A 12,065-nucleotide genomic window follows, 5' to 3' on the forward strand; every position below is an offset into this window, starting at 1 on the left:
GTGTTGCAGGCAGTGCAGCAAGCAGCATGTATTAAAAAAGAAAACAACCAACCAACCAACAACTAACCTACCAAACAACAAAACTAAGAAGTGACTTATAAAAGCGTCATCCCCTTCCCTGGATCGTGAATTTTGCTCTGACCTCTTCATGGAGTATCTATCCTGCCAGAAAAGTGGCATTTGCAGTGCTGCAATAAAGACCTGGAAAGGTGACATCTGCATGGTGGGGGTGCAACGCTGCAGTACTCGCCACAGCTCAGGCGTGTGGCAAGCCGCGTTTGCAGGGTGCTGTGCCCAGGCTGCTTGGCCCTGGCGAGGTGGGGTGCTGTGCCCGCACAGCTACGTTCCCCTGGGGCTGGGGCAGGCGCCTCCAGCACCAGCGTGGGGTCTTTGCTTAACCTGCAAAGGCCCAGTTGTGCACGGCACAGGAGTTTAAACCACCCACAGTGATGCTGTTTTCTTCCCACATTTCTTGTCGTGCTCTGGCTATTCCTCTTTAATAAATCTGAGACACAAACCCAATTCCTGAACCTGTTGATGGTTGTGACTGAGCTGGCATCCTCTGCAGAAAGAGCAGAGGAAGGGTCTTAACCTGTCACAACAACATTACCCTCATTCTCCCTCAGCCTGTTCTCTGTGTGCATTTGGCAGACAGGGGTGAAGCACCTCCAAAACGTGTTAATTGTAATGAGTTTGTCTTTGCTCTTCTCTTTACTGATTCTTTACAAGCAGCTCTTACCATGGTCTGTAAGCTCCCCATGTCAGGGGTTTGGTTTGTCTGCGTACAGTGCCTAGCACCAGGAGGTCCTCTCCTACCTGAAACTACTGGGCGTTGCTGTAATGTACAGAGTAAATAAAAATAGCGATCAAAATGTCAGCAAGAAAAGAATAAATACGTTAACTGCAATAAAGTACTTTCATGAACACTCAGTTATATTTTATTGGGCTTTCAGGACTTATATATCCTCCAAGTCTTTATGAATACTTGAGACTAAATAACAACATTTTGGTGAACACTGAAATATTTGACATTTTCAAGAGGTCGGGATCTATTTTATAATCCTTCGGGCTTTCAGATAATTTCCTTTAAACTGTTTACACTTGAGGGAGTTTAGGTCCTGACAGGGGAGAGAGGGGAGGCGGTGTTGGTGTGGGAGGTCAGTCCCGGACCATCGAGGGGCCGAGGGACCGCACAAGGCGAAGGTGACGTCGTATGTCCCTTGACCTCAACGCCGCGCTCGTCAGGTGCTTTATTAAAGACGTGCAAAGCGATCGTATAGGCGGGGTCAGTAAAGACCCAGCGGCGGGCGTCGAGCGGTGCCAGGCCGAGGCCGCCAGGCGGCGCCGTCGTGAGCGGACGGGGAGCTGCGCGGGCCGCCAGAGGGCGCCCGCTGTTGCAGCTGGCGGAGCGTGGCTTTGTTCTCCGGCCGGGCGGCCGCGCTTCCCGCCGACGGGACCCGGACACCGGCGGGCGGCCGCGGGCTGCGGGACTGCCCCGCCGCCCGGGGAAGGGCGCCAGGAGGGAAACTGCGCGCAGCCCTCTGGTCTTTCGTTAGCCCGTAGTCTGCTCGGGAAGGGGTTTTATTCTTTTCTTAAAGCAGTCACTAGTGTCATGACATGTTTATTTCTGGGTAATGGTCCTCTCGGGCTGTCCGCCGTGCAGTGCCCACCTTCACGTCCCGTTCCTCCCTCCCGCTCTGCTGCCGTTCAGCAGCACAGAGATGTTTGGGTTTCGCGGCAGAGTTCAGGCACGTTAATACAAGCAGGTTTCCATCAGATACACTCCAGAGTAGTTCGGTAGTACGTATGGCTGGGTACTGTGTGCTTGTTCTTCCAAGATGAGGCCGTGGGCAGCTTCTCCCCGGTTGGGGAAATGCTCAGGACAAATCCTTGCTCTGGGCCATCGTGGACCCTGCGTCCTGCTCTGGCCCTTGTGCTCTGACACTCAAAAAAGAAAGAAGGTACCAGGGAGGAGGCTGGGAGTTGTGCCCTGCCCTTCATTAGCCACCTGGGGCCTAATCCTGCTTCCACCACAGTCAATGAGAGCTTCGGTGGGGGTTGGCTCCGGTCCCCGATGCCATATAATCTTCCGAAGCGAGTTGCGGCAATGAATAGCTGGGCTATAAGGCAGCTGCGTTTCCTCTTTCCCATCATGGGTAAATGAAACAATTAGTATTCGTGCATTAAATCCTTCTAAAATAAAATCTCGCGACTGCCATCTCTCTGTTTGCTATATTTAAACTGGCTGGAAGATTGTTTAAATATATCTCATGGACAGTTTACAATGCGAATTATTTCCTGCCTTTAAAAAAAAGAAGTCGTGGTTTTAAGATATCTGGCAAGTTTATTACAATGAAATGTCACGTTCCTCAAACAAGTCATCAAAAGAACATTTTTTAGCAGTGACTGGTTTCTAGCATTCACCATTCAGAAATGTTGCAGAGTGTGATTTTGTTTTAAATAAAATAAATAGAAAAAGCCTGCATGTTTGATCTGCCCGGCGTTCCTGGGTATTCAAAGCAGGATTCCTGCTGTCTAGCTGAGGTCCTGAGCTTTCTCCCTTAGTACCTCTCCACTTGTGACCACATAGGTTGCTACCCTGAGTTGCTCTCAGTTGAGTGTGTAAAGCAGCCGCTGTGAATACCCCCTATAAAAGTGCCCCCTCCCTCTCACTTGGTAGCATACAAAGTTGCTGCACTGAATGCTGTGTAATATATATCAAAACGTTGGGGGGGTGTCAGAAGTGGGCTAAATGTACCAAGAAAAGTGCATTTAGAATTGTGCTCCCATGTGGTGGTCTCATAAAATTGTAAGCATCGTTTTTTCTGTGAATGTATCTTAACATTTTTGATGTTTTAATTTGTTCTCATCTTTTTTTTTTTCTTTTTTTTTTTTCTTCCCTACTCAGCTCTTGCCCCTGTTCTTTGCCTCTGGTTTTGTTGGTGAGGATATCACAGTGATGTCTGCATTCAACCTGCTGCATTTGGTGACAAAGAGCCAGCCAGTGGCCCTGCGAGCCTGTGGGCTTCCCTCAGGTTGAATGGGTGCTGCTTGTTGTGTTATGCGTAATGAAGGCCCTTTTAGGAATGGGTGTCTCTGCTGCAGGAAACAATGTGCTATGGGTTGTTCTGGTTTGTTTAAATTTTCCTTTGAACTAGAAGTTTGTTTGCAATTTTTTTTTTTTTTAAAGTCACTGGCTTCGTATCCGAGATTTTAGGATGCCTGGAAATGCTCTCCAACTTCCTTGTCCAGCATATTCTCTCTCAAATTTGATATTATTTTCCATATTCTTTGCACAAACAGTGGAATTAGATTGAAAATCTATTGTGTTTAATGCCATTTATAATTTTTTTAAAGATGCATAACACAATTTAGCATATGGATTGCTGTTAAATCATAGATAGGGTTTAAAAATATTTTCCAAAATCTTTAGCAGTGTACTATAGTTACAACCCATGTGGCTCTTTTTAAATGTTTATTATAAATAAAATATGTTGCACTAAAAACTATGTACAAAACGTGTGCGGAATTTAAAATGTAGTTCTTTCATTCCTCTGACAACATATTCTTTAGTTACGTGACACTTCTCTAAAGAAATAAATTGAAACATGCAATTTAATGCCCAGATGCAGCTGCACTTTTCATATAACGCCTAGTTCCGGCTATTAGGTCTGCAAAGGGTGCCGTAAGACCCCCATCTCCATGAATTGGCTGTATCATGAAAACCTGAACCTAATAAGGATTTTGTGTTTCACTTCAACAGCAACAGTATCTGTAATGTCTGCATAATAATGTCAGCGTGCATGGTTATGTAGGAGAAAATAAAAGCTGCACCGAGTTAATTTTGAACATTTCTAGGAATTTTCTTGACACTCAGAAAAGATCAGCCCTGGCTGATGAGTATTTGAAGAAAAAAGAACCAGTTTGGGTGTTCGTACTACGCTCACAACTGGTTTATAAGGGTGCAAAATGTTACAAGTACTTTTTCCCAGAGCTGGACTTAACAAACATATGGAGGTGATGTTTTAAAGGGTTTTTTTGGTGATAAGACATCAGTTTTCAAGCTGATGGATTTTTCTAAAGCTGATTACACTTTATTTGAACTAAATCTGAGTCCAATTTTTGCAGCATTTGTGTTCTGTTTCCCCTCACATGTGCACAAAACTCCCATTAACCTAGGTAGGAGCTGCAAACACATATTGAGGAAGAGAGAGAATAGCCCACATTGTGTCAGCCTGACCTTGGTTTCCTGTTATATTTGCTGCTGAGCCAGATTTAAAATCCTAAAAATATAGGGTAAGCAGATTTCCTTAGCCCTCATTATGCACCTTTTGATGCGTGCTCGTATTGCTGGTGTCTACCTTAAAATGGGGGCACTCAGTCTTCTAGCTGTTTTGTTCCTGCTCTGAAAAGGAGATGTCAAAGTTGGTCGGCAAGAAACACAGCCCATGGGAGGTTTTTTCTATTGCGTACCTGTTTGCGAAGCATTAGGTTAGCTATTGTGTCAAATTGTTTTTCTGGCACAATCCAGTAGTCACATTTTGGAATAAAAGTCTCATAACACTACTGTTTATTCCTGTCCTTTTGATCCATAACTGTGCATTAATAGAGTTCTACTGACTGGCTACTTTATATATATATCTATATATATAATAAACCCAAATTCATCTGCTAACAGTGGAATAATATACAATCACATAGCCGACATATTTTAAGAGTAATCTAAATTCCCCAGATGCTTATAAATTAATGTAGGCTTGCTTTGCCTTTGGTTTGGTTTTTTGTGTGTGGTGCATTGAGGGGGATGCAAGTGAATGGTATAGCATGTATCAAATTAAACATGGGAATGAGATCTAGAGCCAACATCTGCTTAAATGCCACAACACACTGTGACTTTAAATTTTGAATATACAGAAAACGCCTGGAGTTCTCATGACTTTTTTATAACATAACACTTTGAGTTAGTACTTTTCCCACCACCCAGTTCTGTGTGAATTGCAGCCCTGCAACCATACCACCACGCTCTGTGCCCACCGAGTCTGGAATAGTGTAGAGTTTGGTCTTCTGGTTGAATGGCAAATCCCATATGGAAGGAGACTTTCTATCCTTCTGGAACCCCTGCCTGCTCAGCGTCAGGGAGCAGTGTGACAGCAGAGCTGTAAATAGGGCTTTCAAACACAGTTTTAAACGCCATGCAGTTAAATCTTACAATCACAGAATCACAGAACGGTTTGGGTTGGAAGGGACCTCAAAGACCATCTAGTTCCAACCCCCCTGCCATGGGCAGGGACACCCTCCACCAGACCACATTGCCCAAAGCCCCATCCAGCCTGGCCTTGAACACTTCCAGGGAGGGGGCATCCACAACTTCTCTGGGCAACCTGTTCCAGTGCCTCACCACCCTCATCATAAAAAATGTCTTCCTGGTAGCTAATCTAAATCTACCCTCCTTTAATTTACAGCCATTACCCTTTGTCCTATCACTACTTGTCGTTGTAAACAGTCCCTTCCAGCTTTCAGTATTTGCAGAACAAGGACTTGAATGAAAGTATCATTTCAATTTCTATGCTTTGAATGGTACTTCTGTCCTTCCTGTAAGGAACAAAGTAAAACAATGCAATACTAACTTTAATATAAAGTTATAGTTGTAGATCAGAAATAAGTGATTTTTTTTCCCAAAAGTTAAATGAATGAAATAACATTAGGAAGTGTCTTAGAATAGGGATGACCTTCTCTCTCTGAAACACTATTTTGTAAGCATGTGCAAGTTACACTGGGTCAGTTGTGCTAGTGCTGTGTTTTTACTTGCTCTTTTTTCTGTTTGTATATTAAGCACCTGGAGTGCGGATCTGTTCTTCCAAATTGTATTTTTAAAATATTTTTTGGTCTGAAGTTGGGACTAAAGGTTTCAATATCTGCAAACCTAGTGCACATTTTTCATAGCCGAGGTGGTAAAGCCAGAGGCTGAGCAGGCACTCCCAGTAGATGGCACCAAGCATATGCTGTTTTGCACGCCCAGCGCTCTATGAAAAGCTTCCCGTTTAGGAATCATCCATACATAAAGTACACCCTGAGACCTTATGAACATTTACAGGTATTTTAAGAAAAGCCTGAGCATTGGGGAAAAATAACATCAATCTCTGCTCGTACGCAAACTACCTTTGCATTGGTTCAAGGTTTCTTTATTTCACGTAATGATTACAGCTCCGTTGTGTCTGTCATGTGATGTAGAAGTGTCGCTCCTTGAGCCCGCTTTATTAGAGTGGAAAGCTCTAAATTTCTTTGGAAATGCAGGATGCACTCAGCACCTGCCAGGATTTAGTTCACAAAAATTAAATCTTTAAAAAAACCCTCTCAAAACCACAACAACCCCCCCAAAAAAACCTTTTGATGTAAAAACTACTTCAGCTGCTTTAGTGCATACCAGCAAGTAACTGATACAAGTAATGATTATGCAGATTCCATGTACATATGTTTTCTGTAGCAGACCACCAAGCTATAAAGTAAAAAGATAGCTTATTTTGCTTTGCTGTGTCTTAATTATTATGGGTTCTCATTTCTTAAAAAAATCCTTTATTTCTTTAACACTTTGAATGTTGTGCTGCTTACATCACATTTTTTGCATGAGATAATTTGGCTTTTCGTCTCGTGTAGATCAAAGAAAATTATGGTGCTTGTAAAATTAAGTAAAAGTAATTATGAAGAAATTACAGGGGTAGACTTAGTATTTTTTTCTGTATGAAATAATAAAGTCCTAGATAATATTAAATTGTTGTGAAGTGTTTAGTTATTAAAATAACTATTAGTAGGAAACCATACTTTTCTAGGATTAGATTAAACTACAATACATCTGTATGAAGATGGTGCTGGGCATATGGTGTAAGTCTTTATTAAGTAAATGTCTATAGTATAGTTTCTCATAACCTGTTTTATTAAATCTTTGTTAATTCCAAGTTTCAGTATAATGTCTTTCCATAAAATTGAAATGAGTAGTTAGTGAACAAAAAATTAATGAGTCTCAAAATTGGATTTTTAGTAGTAAGCTGTTAACATAAAGGATTACTTTTAGGAGCAGATCTTGCAAACAGTTACATACATGAGTTACTCGTATCCATTTGTCCCTCTGGACTCTCAAACGGCTCATGTCAGTGAAATTATCTGTGCGCATAGTGTTTGCCAGATCTGGCTTTAACAACGAAAAGTCTAGAAAAGACCTTAGTCTCTGGTGTTCAAAGTACAGTACTTGCTATCAAACTTTGTGTGACTTAAGTATGTCTTAACATTTCATATTGTATGTTTCTGTGATCAGAGATCTTATTTCCATAATGTATGTTATAACTTTCCCATAGCTTTCCGTAACGTGTGTCGCCAAAGATGTACTATTTCAGATGTCTCTTCACGTGGTCTGAAAGAAAATAAAAGTAAGACTGATATGTTGCATAGCAACACTCGTCAGTATGGCTATGGTTAAATGCCTGTCAATGTTTTCATTATAAATCCCTATTTTCTGGGGTTTATATCTTGAACGTAAAAATTTGCTCTGGGTTTAAATATGTCCTACAAGGTCTCAGCTGGATGTATGTGTTCCTCGGAACTGGTTGGGGGACAAAAATTAAAACTCATTTCTATGAATCTAAATTAAAAAAAAAAGAGGAAATATCAATTTGGAGCAAAAATATATTTTTAAACTTCAAATACAGTCTTACAAATTACTTGGTTCACTACTTCCCAGCAGTTCTGAGGAATTTGATAAATGCTTGAAAAGAGTCTTGAAAACAAGCACTATGTGAGCACAATAGTAAATAGCATGTGAAGCTGTTCATGTGTCATTATTACATAAATGTCTGTGTGTATGTCTGCCTCCTAGTCATATGACAGTAGAATGCTGCATTATCATAATAGAGCATAACATTATCCTAGTTTTGGAATGGCTTGAAAATGGGTTTTAAAAAGCATCTTTGTATAGCTGTCTTAATAGGAGTACATTCAATGTTGTGTTTGCTTCAAAAATTGTCCTGTATTGACAAATGTTTATTTTGTGCAATAGCATTCAGTCTGTAATACCTTACTTAATACAGTTTAGCATGAAATTTATTTGTAGATGTCTCATTAGGAGTAATACTGTTACTGTGCCTGATGCTTGCAAAACTTGGGATCATAAAGCAGACCAGGAAGCAGTTGTTAATGCACCCTTTTTGTTTGCACCGCAGGGTTTGTGTCCTATTTTGTCCCCATTTTAACTCCTCGTTCTGGCAGAGTTTTGCACTCTCCCTCATCTGCTCGACAGACAGAAAGCGCCTGTCTCTGCCTCGTCTGGGTGGAGGCTCCACAGTGGCTCTGTGGCACTGCGCAGCACAGGGATGATGATAAGTTCCTTGTGCTCCCAGCACCATGCACAGAGCCAGTTCCTTAACGTGGTCCCTGATGGATCTCTTAAGGTCATTTGCTTTTCCCTTCCTACTCCCATAAAGGACCCACCACAAGCCATTTCTGCCTTTCTTGCAGGAATGTTTTAATTCTAGGAGCTCATAAATTTCCTGCGTTCCGTTCCTGTGCCCTCTGCAGCTCAGGCTTATTGCATTTTCTGCTGAAGTTGGGTATGGAAAAGATGAAGTTTTAGCACTAACTGTGTTTCTGTGTTTTAAAGGCTCCCCTGAAAAACTACTTTCTTAGTTATTAGACTCTCTGTGTATAACAGGAGGTTTGAGAAGTCCTTTAAGGACCGCCTTCACTTTTTTCCCTTCAATTAAGAGCAACCCATGGCTTTGTCCTTACTCTGAGGAGTCCATGATGAAGGTTGCAGAGAAGAATATGATGTAAAGATGGCAGCGCACAAAAAGTAAGGAGAATTTGGAAGGATATTACTAAGCTGACAGAGGGCAAGCAAGGAAAGGTGCAAGATGGAAATGGGAACCCTGAAGTCAGTAAGAGTGTGTTTGGAAGTGATGGAGGAGGTAACATAGGTCATTTAGGGGATGTGTGAGCTTGGAATTTGATGGTACACTGAATGGGTCTAGAGACTGTGGACTGGGAGTCAGGCACCAGAGACACAGTCGTTACCATAATTCAGCTGTTAGGTTAACCACAGGTTGCTACAGCACAGATCTTGATTTGGGAGGAAACAAGGAGTATAGAGAAATCATGTCCCAGAGATGGCTAAGAAGCAGAAAATGTTTCTTCTTAGTTACAAGCTAAACGTGTCTCATCTCATGATTTCTTTCAAAAGAAGCTGTGTTGGGAAGGGGTGCCTGGCTGGGGTACGAAGGTGCCCCCCGCTCCAGCTGGAGGAGAGGTTCTCCTGGGACGGTAGCTGCTGACAGCCCAGGTCTGGTGCTGGCAGCTTTGTGCACCGCAGGTAAGAACTCCCTGCTCAACTCTCTGGGCTGGGTCAAGGAGTCCCAAGGAAAACAAAGCAGGGGAAGGGCTTGATCAACTCCTCTTGAAGCCCTTTTATAGGGCTTGGCCCCATCTTCCTGACCCATAAAGCATGACTGAATTTACAGAAACATAGGGAAGTCCAGGAGGCCCACAAGGGGATGAAGTTGGCAGCTACTAACCTTTTTGGCTCTTTCTCTACCTTTAGTCCTGAAGCAGGGTGAGAGGGGAGGATTCTACAGTGGTGGCCATAGCAGAGCAACAGCTGGAGTACAGCATGTTCCAGCTGTTCCTGTCCTCATGCTGGGTACATCCCTCAGGGTTTGGAGATGTGGGATGAGAGGCCATGGAACAGGCTGCGCCTGCTTGCATCTTTGCTGAAAGGGTTCCTGCATAGTTGGAGATGGGCTGAGTTTTGCAGGGGGTTAGATCTGGGCTGTTGTGGGGAATTGGAGGAGAGGAGAGACTTCCCCCCCACTCCATTCCTTTCCTCCACCCCCATCCCAAGTATAGATTGCAGCACCTTGATTCTTGAAAAGCAGTGCTCATTTCACAGGCCACACATCACTATTGTGGAGGAAGCAGCAGGAGGATTTAGCAACAGCCTGAATGCCACAATAAGCTACACACCACTGCGGTAACCGCTGGCAAATGCTGACTTTTTAATTGTTTCCGCTGCAGGGTTAAACCTTTATTAAAGCTGTGTGAATAAACTTATTTTGATGGCTTACTGAAGTATTTTAAATGTAAAAGGTAGCATAAAGCACTGTTATTAAATTCAGCTTAATTCTGCTGTTAATAAAATGCCTTTCCGTATGTTGTGCACCCTTTTATTGATTCTGACAGAAAACTACTGACCAGATACAGAGTGCTCAGTGTCTCTGCCTTTCTTGTTTTTAATTTAAACAAATGTACTGCCTGTGAAAGGTGCTAGGATCATATCAGCAAAACAAAAGTCTCTTTATCTGTTGGGGGAGAGAGGAAGAGAAATCCATCATTATAAATGTTCCCTCCTCCGCTGCTGTACCAATAGATCTTGATGTTGTCTTGCCTGGTTTGCATCCCAGAGTAAGGCAAATAGGTCATCTGCCCCGTGCCCTCTGTCTTTGGCCATCTCAGCAGAAAGGCTAACAAAAGTGGCAGTTCGTAAGGTAATGAGCTTTTGCTCCACTTAATTGAAGGTGCTGCTAATCAGCAACCTCTGCTGAGCTGCTGCATGTTCCCATTGCCATAGTACCGGTGAAGATGACAGCTTGAAGAGCCCTGGGCAGTGCAGGATGGGGTTGGAGTCCTCAGCAGTTGTAATTTGGAAAGGTTGTGAGACCAAGATTGCAGCTGGTAGTGACATTTATTTCATTAATGCGAGATAAGGAAGTAAAGTAGACATCCCTGGAGAGGACAAATGGAGCTGCTTTTCTTTTCCCCTTCCCCACTACACAAAACACTTCAATCTTTTTGTTAAATGTTTTTTACATTCGCGGGGAGGGGAGGCAGCTTCAGATTTCTTTTCCAGGGAACGTCTCTGTAGCTTGCGTGGCTACCTCGGCCACATAACCTGCCGCAAAGATGACTGCAGACCTCAGGAAACAACAAGGCAGCTTCCAATCCCATAGATGCTGCCTGTACTGCGACCATTGGGGTTCCAGTACTGCTTTCTTTGGAAAGAAAATGAGTGCACAGAGGAGATGCAGTAGTTGGGAGTTTGGGGATATTTTTTTTAGTGCTTTGGAAATTTGTTGTCTTACATGGGAGAGCTCTGATGGTAACTCAAAATCTATACATTTATATAAAAAAGGAGCCATGGGAATGACTAGGTGAATAAATGTGACAGCTCTGTCACTTGATTGCATGGGAAGCTTGTGCATTTGCAAAGAAGGGGCTTGCCCTTCCCTTGCAGCCATGTGACCCTCCCGGCTGTTAAGTAAATCATTTTTTTTTAGACAGTTAATTTTTGGGTGGTGTTCTTTTTTGAGATAGAACCTGGCATTTGACCCCAAATTGTAACTGTTGTCCTGGTACCCGGTTTTTGGATTTTCGACACACAATATAATGGAAATGGTCTTCGCCCCATTACTCCTAATGCTTGCATGAAACTGCAAATGGTATTTCAACAGCAGGTGGGAGTTAGCTACCTACAGCAGGAAAGCAAAGGAGCCATCCCTCAGAGAAGAAAATTTTTCAATGTGTAAAACATTTACAGGGGTTTTTTAATGATGAAGTTTGGATTTTACTTAAACTTGACCTCTCACCATTTCAGAGTTCTTTTGCAGCATCTGTCCTAGTCAGCAGCATGCTTAGGTAATTTAAAATGGCTTCTGATGGGATTATAAAATATCTATTGTGTCAAATACAGGTTTCATAAAACAATGTTTTCCAACTTCAAAGCCAATGGAATTCTTTGCATTGATTTGCTTTTTCAAAGTTGTGGTTGGTTTTTTTTCAACTAGATGAGCGGTTCCTGGCTTGTTTGCAATGAGAGGACACTGCAGCGTTCTCCCAGGGCTGCAGACTAGAGGCTGCAGAGAACAGACTAAACAGAAGTGAAATAGAGAGTTGTGCCTTTGCCTTTTCCTAAGCACAGAGAGACATAACTGTAAACAAGAGGCATAAACTGTGTAAATGAAATTTGAAATAATAAAACTGAGAGATTCTATTTTTAGTAATACTGAGCATTAGCGATAGCATATGTA

At 42.6% G+C, this 12,065-nt stretch overlaps 1 protein-coding gene across 4 annotated transcripts in view; it reads left to right on the top strand.

Annotated features, from left to right (window-relative positions):
* MSRB3 (methionine sulfoxide reductase B3) overlaps nt 1-12,065 on the top strand; it is an 86,795-nt gene that overhangs the window by 17,595 nt on the left and 57,135 nt on the right. For 3 of the 4 annotated variants that reach the window (XM_054845397.1, XM_054845414.1, XM_054845389.1), the window contains 2 exons: nt 2,909-3,035; nt 7,350-7,421. The exons of the other annotated variant lie outside the window; for it this stretch is intronic. In XM_054845397.1, coding sequence (XP_054701372.1) covers nt 2,960-3,035; nt 7,350-7,421 — 148 coding nt within the window. In that variant the 5' untranslated portion in view covers nt 2,909-2,959. The remainder of the gene's footprint in view (nt 1-2,908; nt 3,036-7,349; nt 7,422-12,065) is intronic. 4 annotated transcript variants of the gene reach the window in all.

Source organism: Grus americana, chromosome 1 (genome assembly GCF_028858705.1).
Source record: "Grus americana isolate bGruAme1 chromosome 1, bGruAme1.mat, whole genome shotgun sequence".
In the NCBI taxonomy this organism is placed as follows: domain Eukaryota; kingdom Metazoa; phylum Chordata; class Aves; order Gruiformes; family Gruidae; genus Grus; species Grus americana.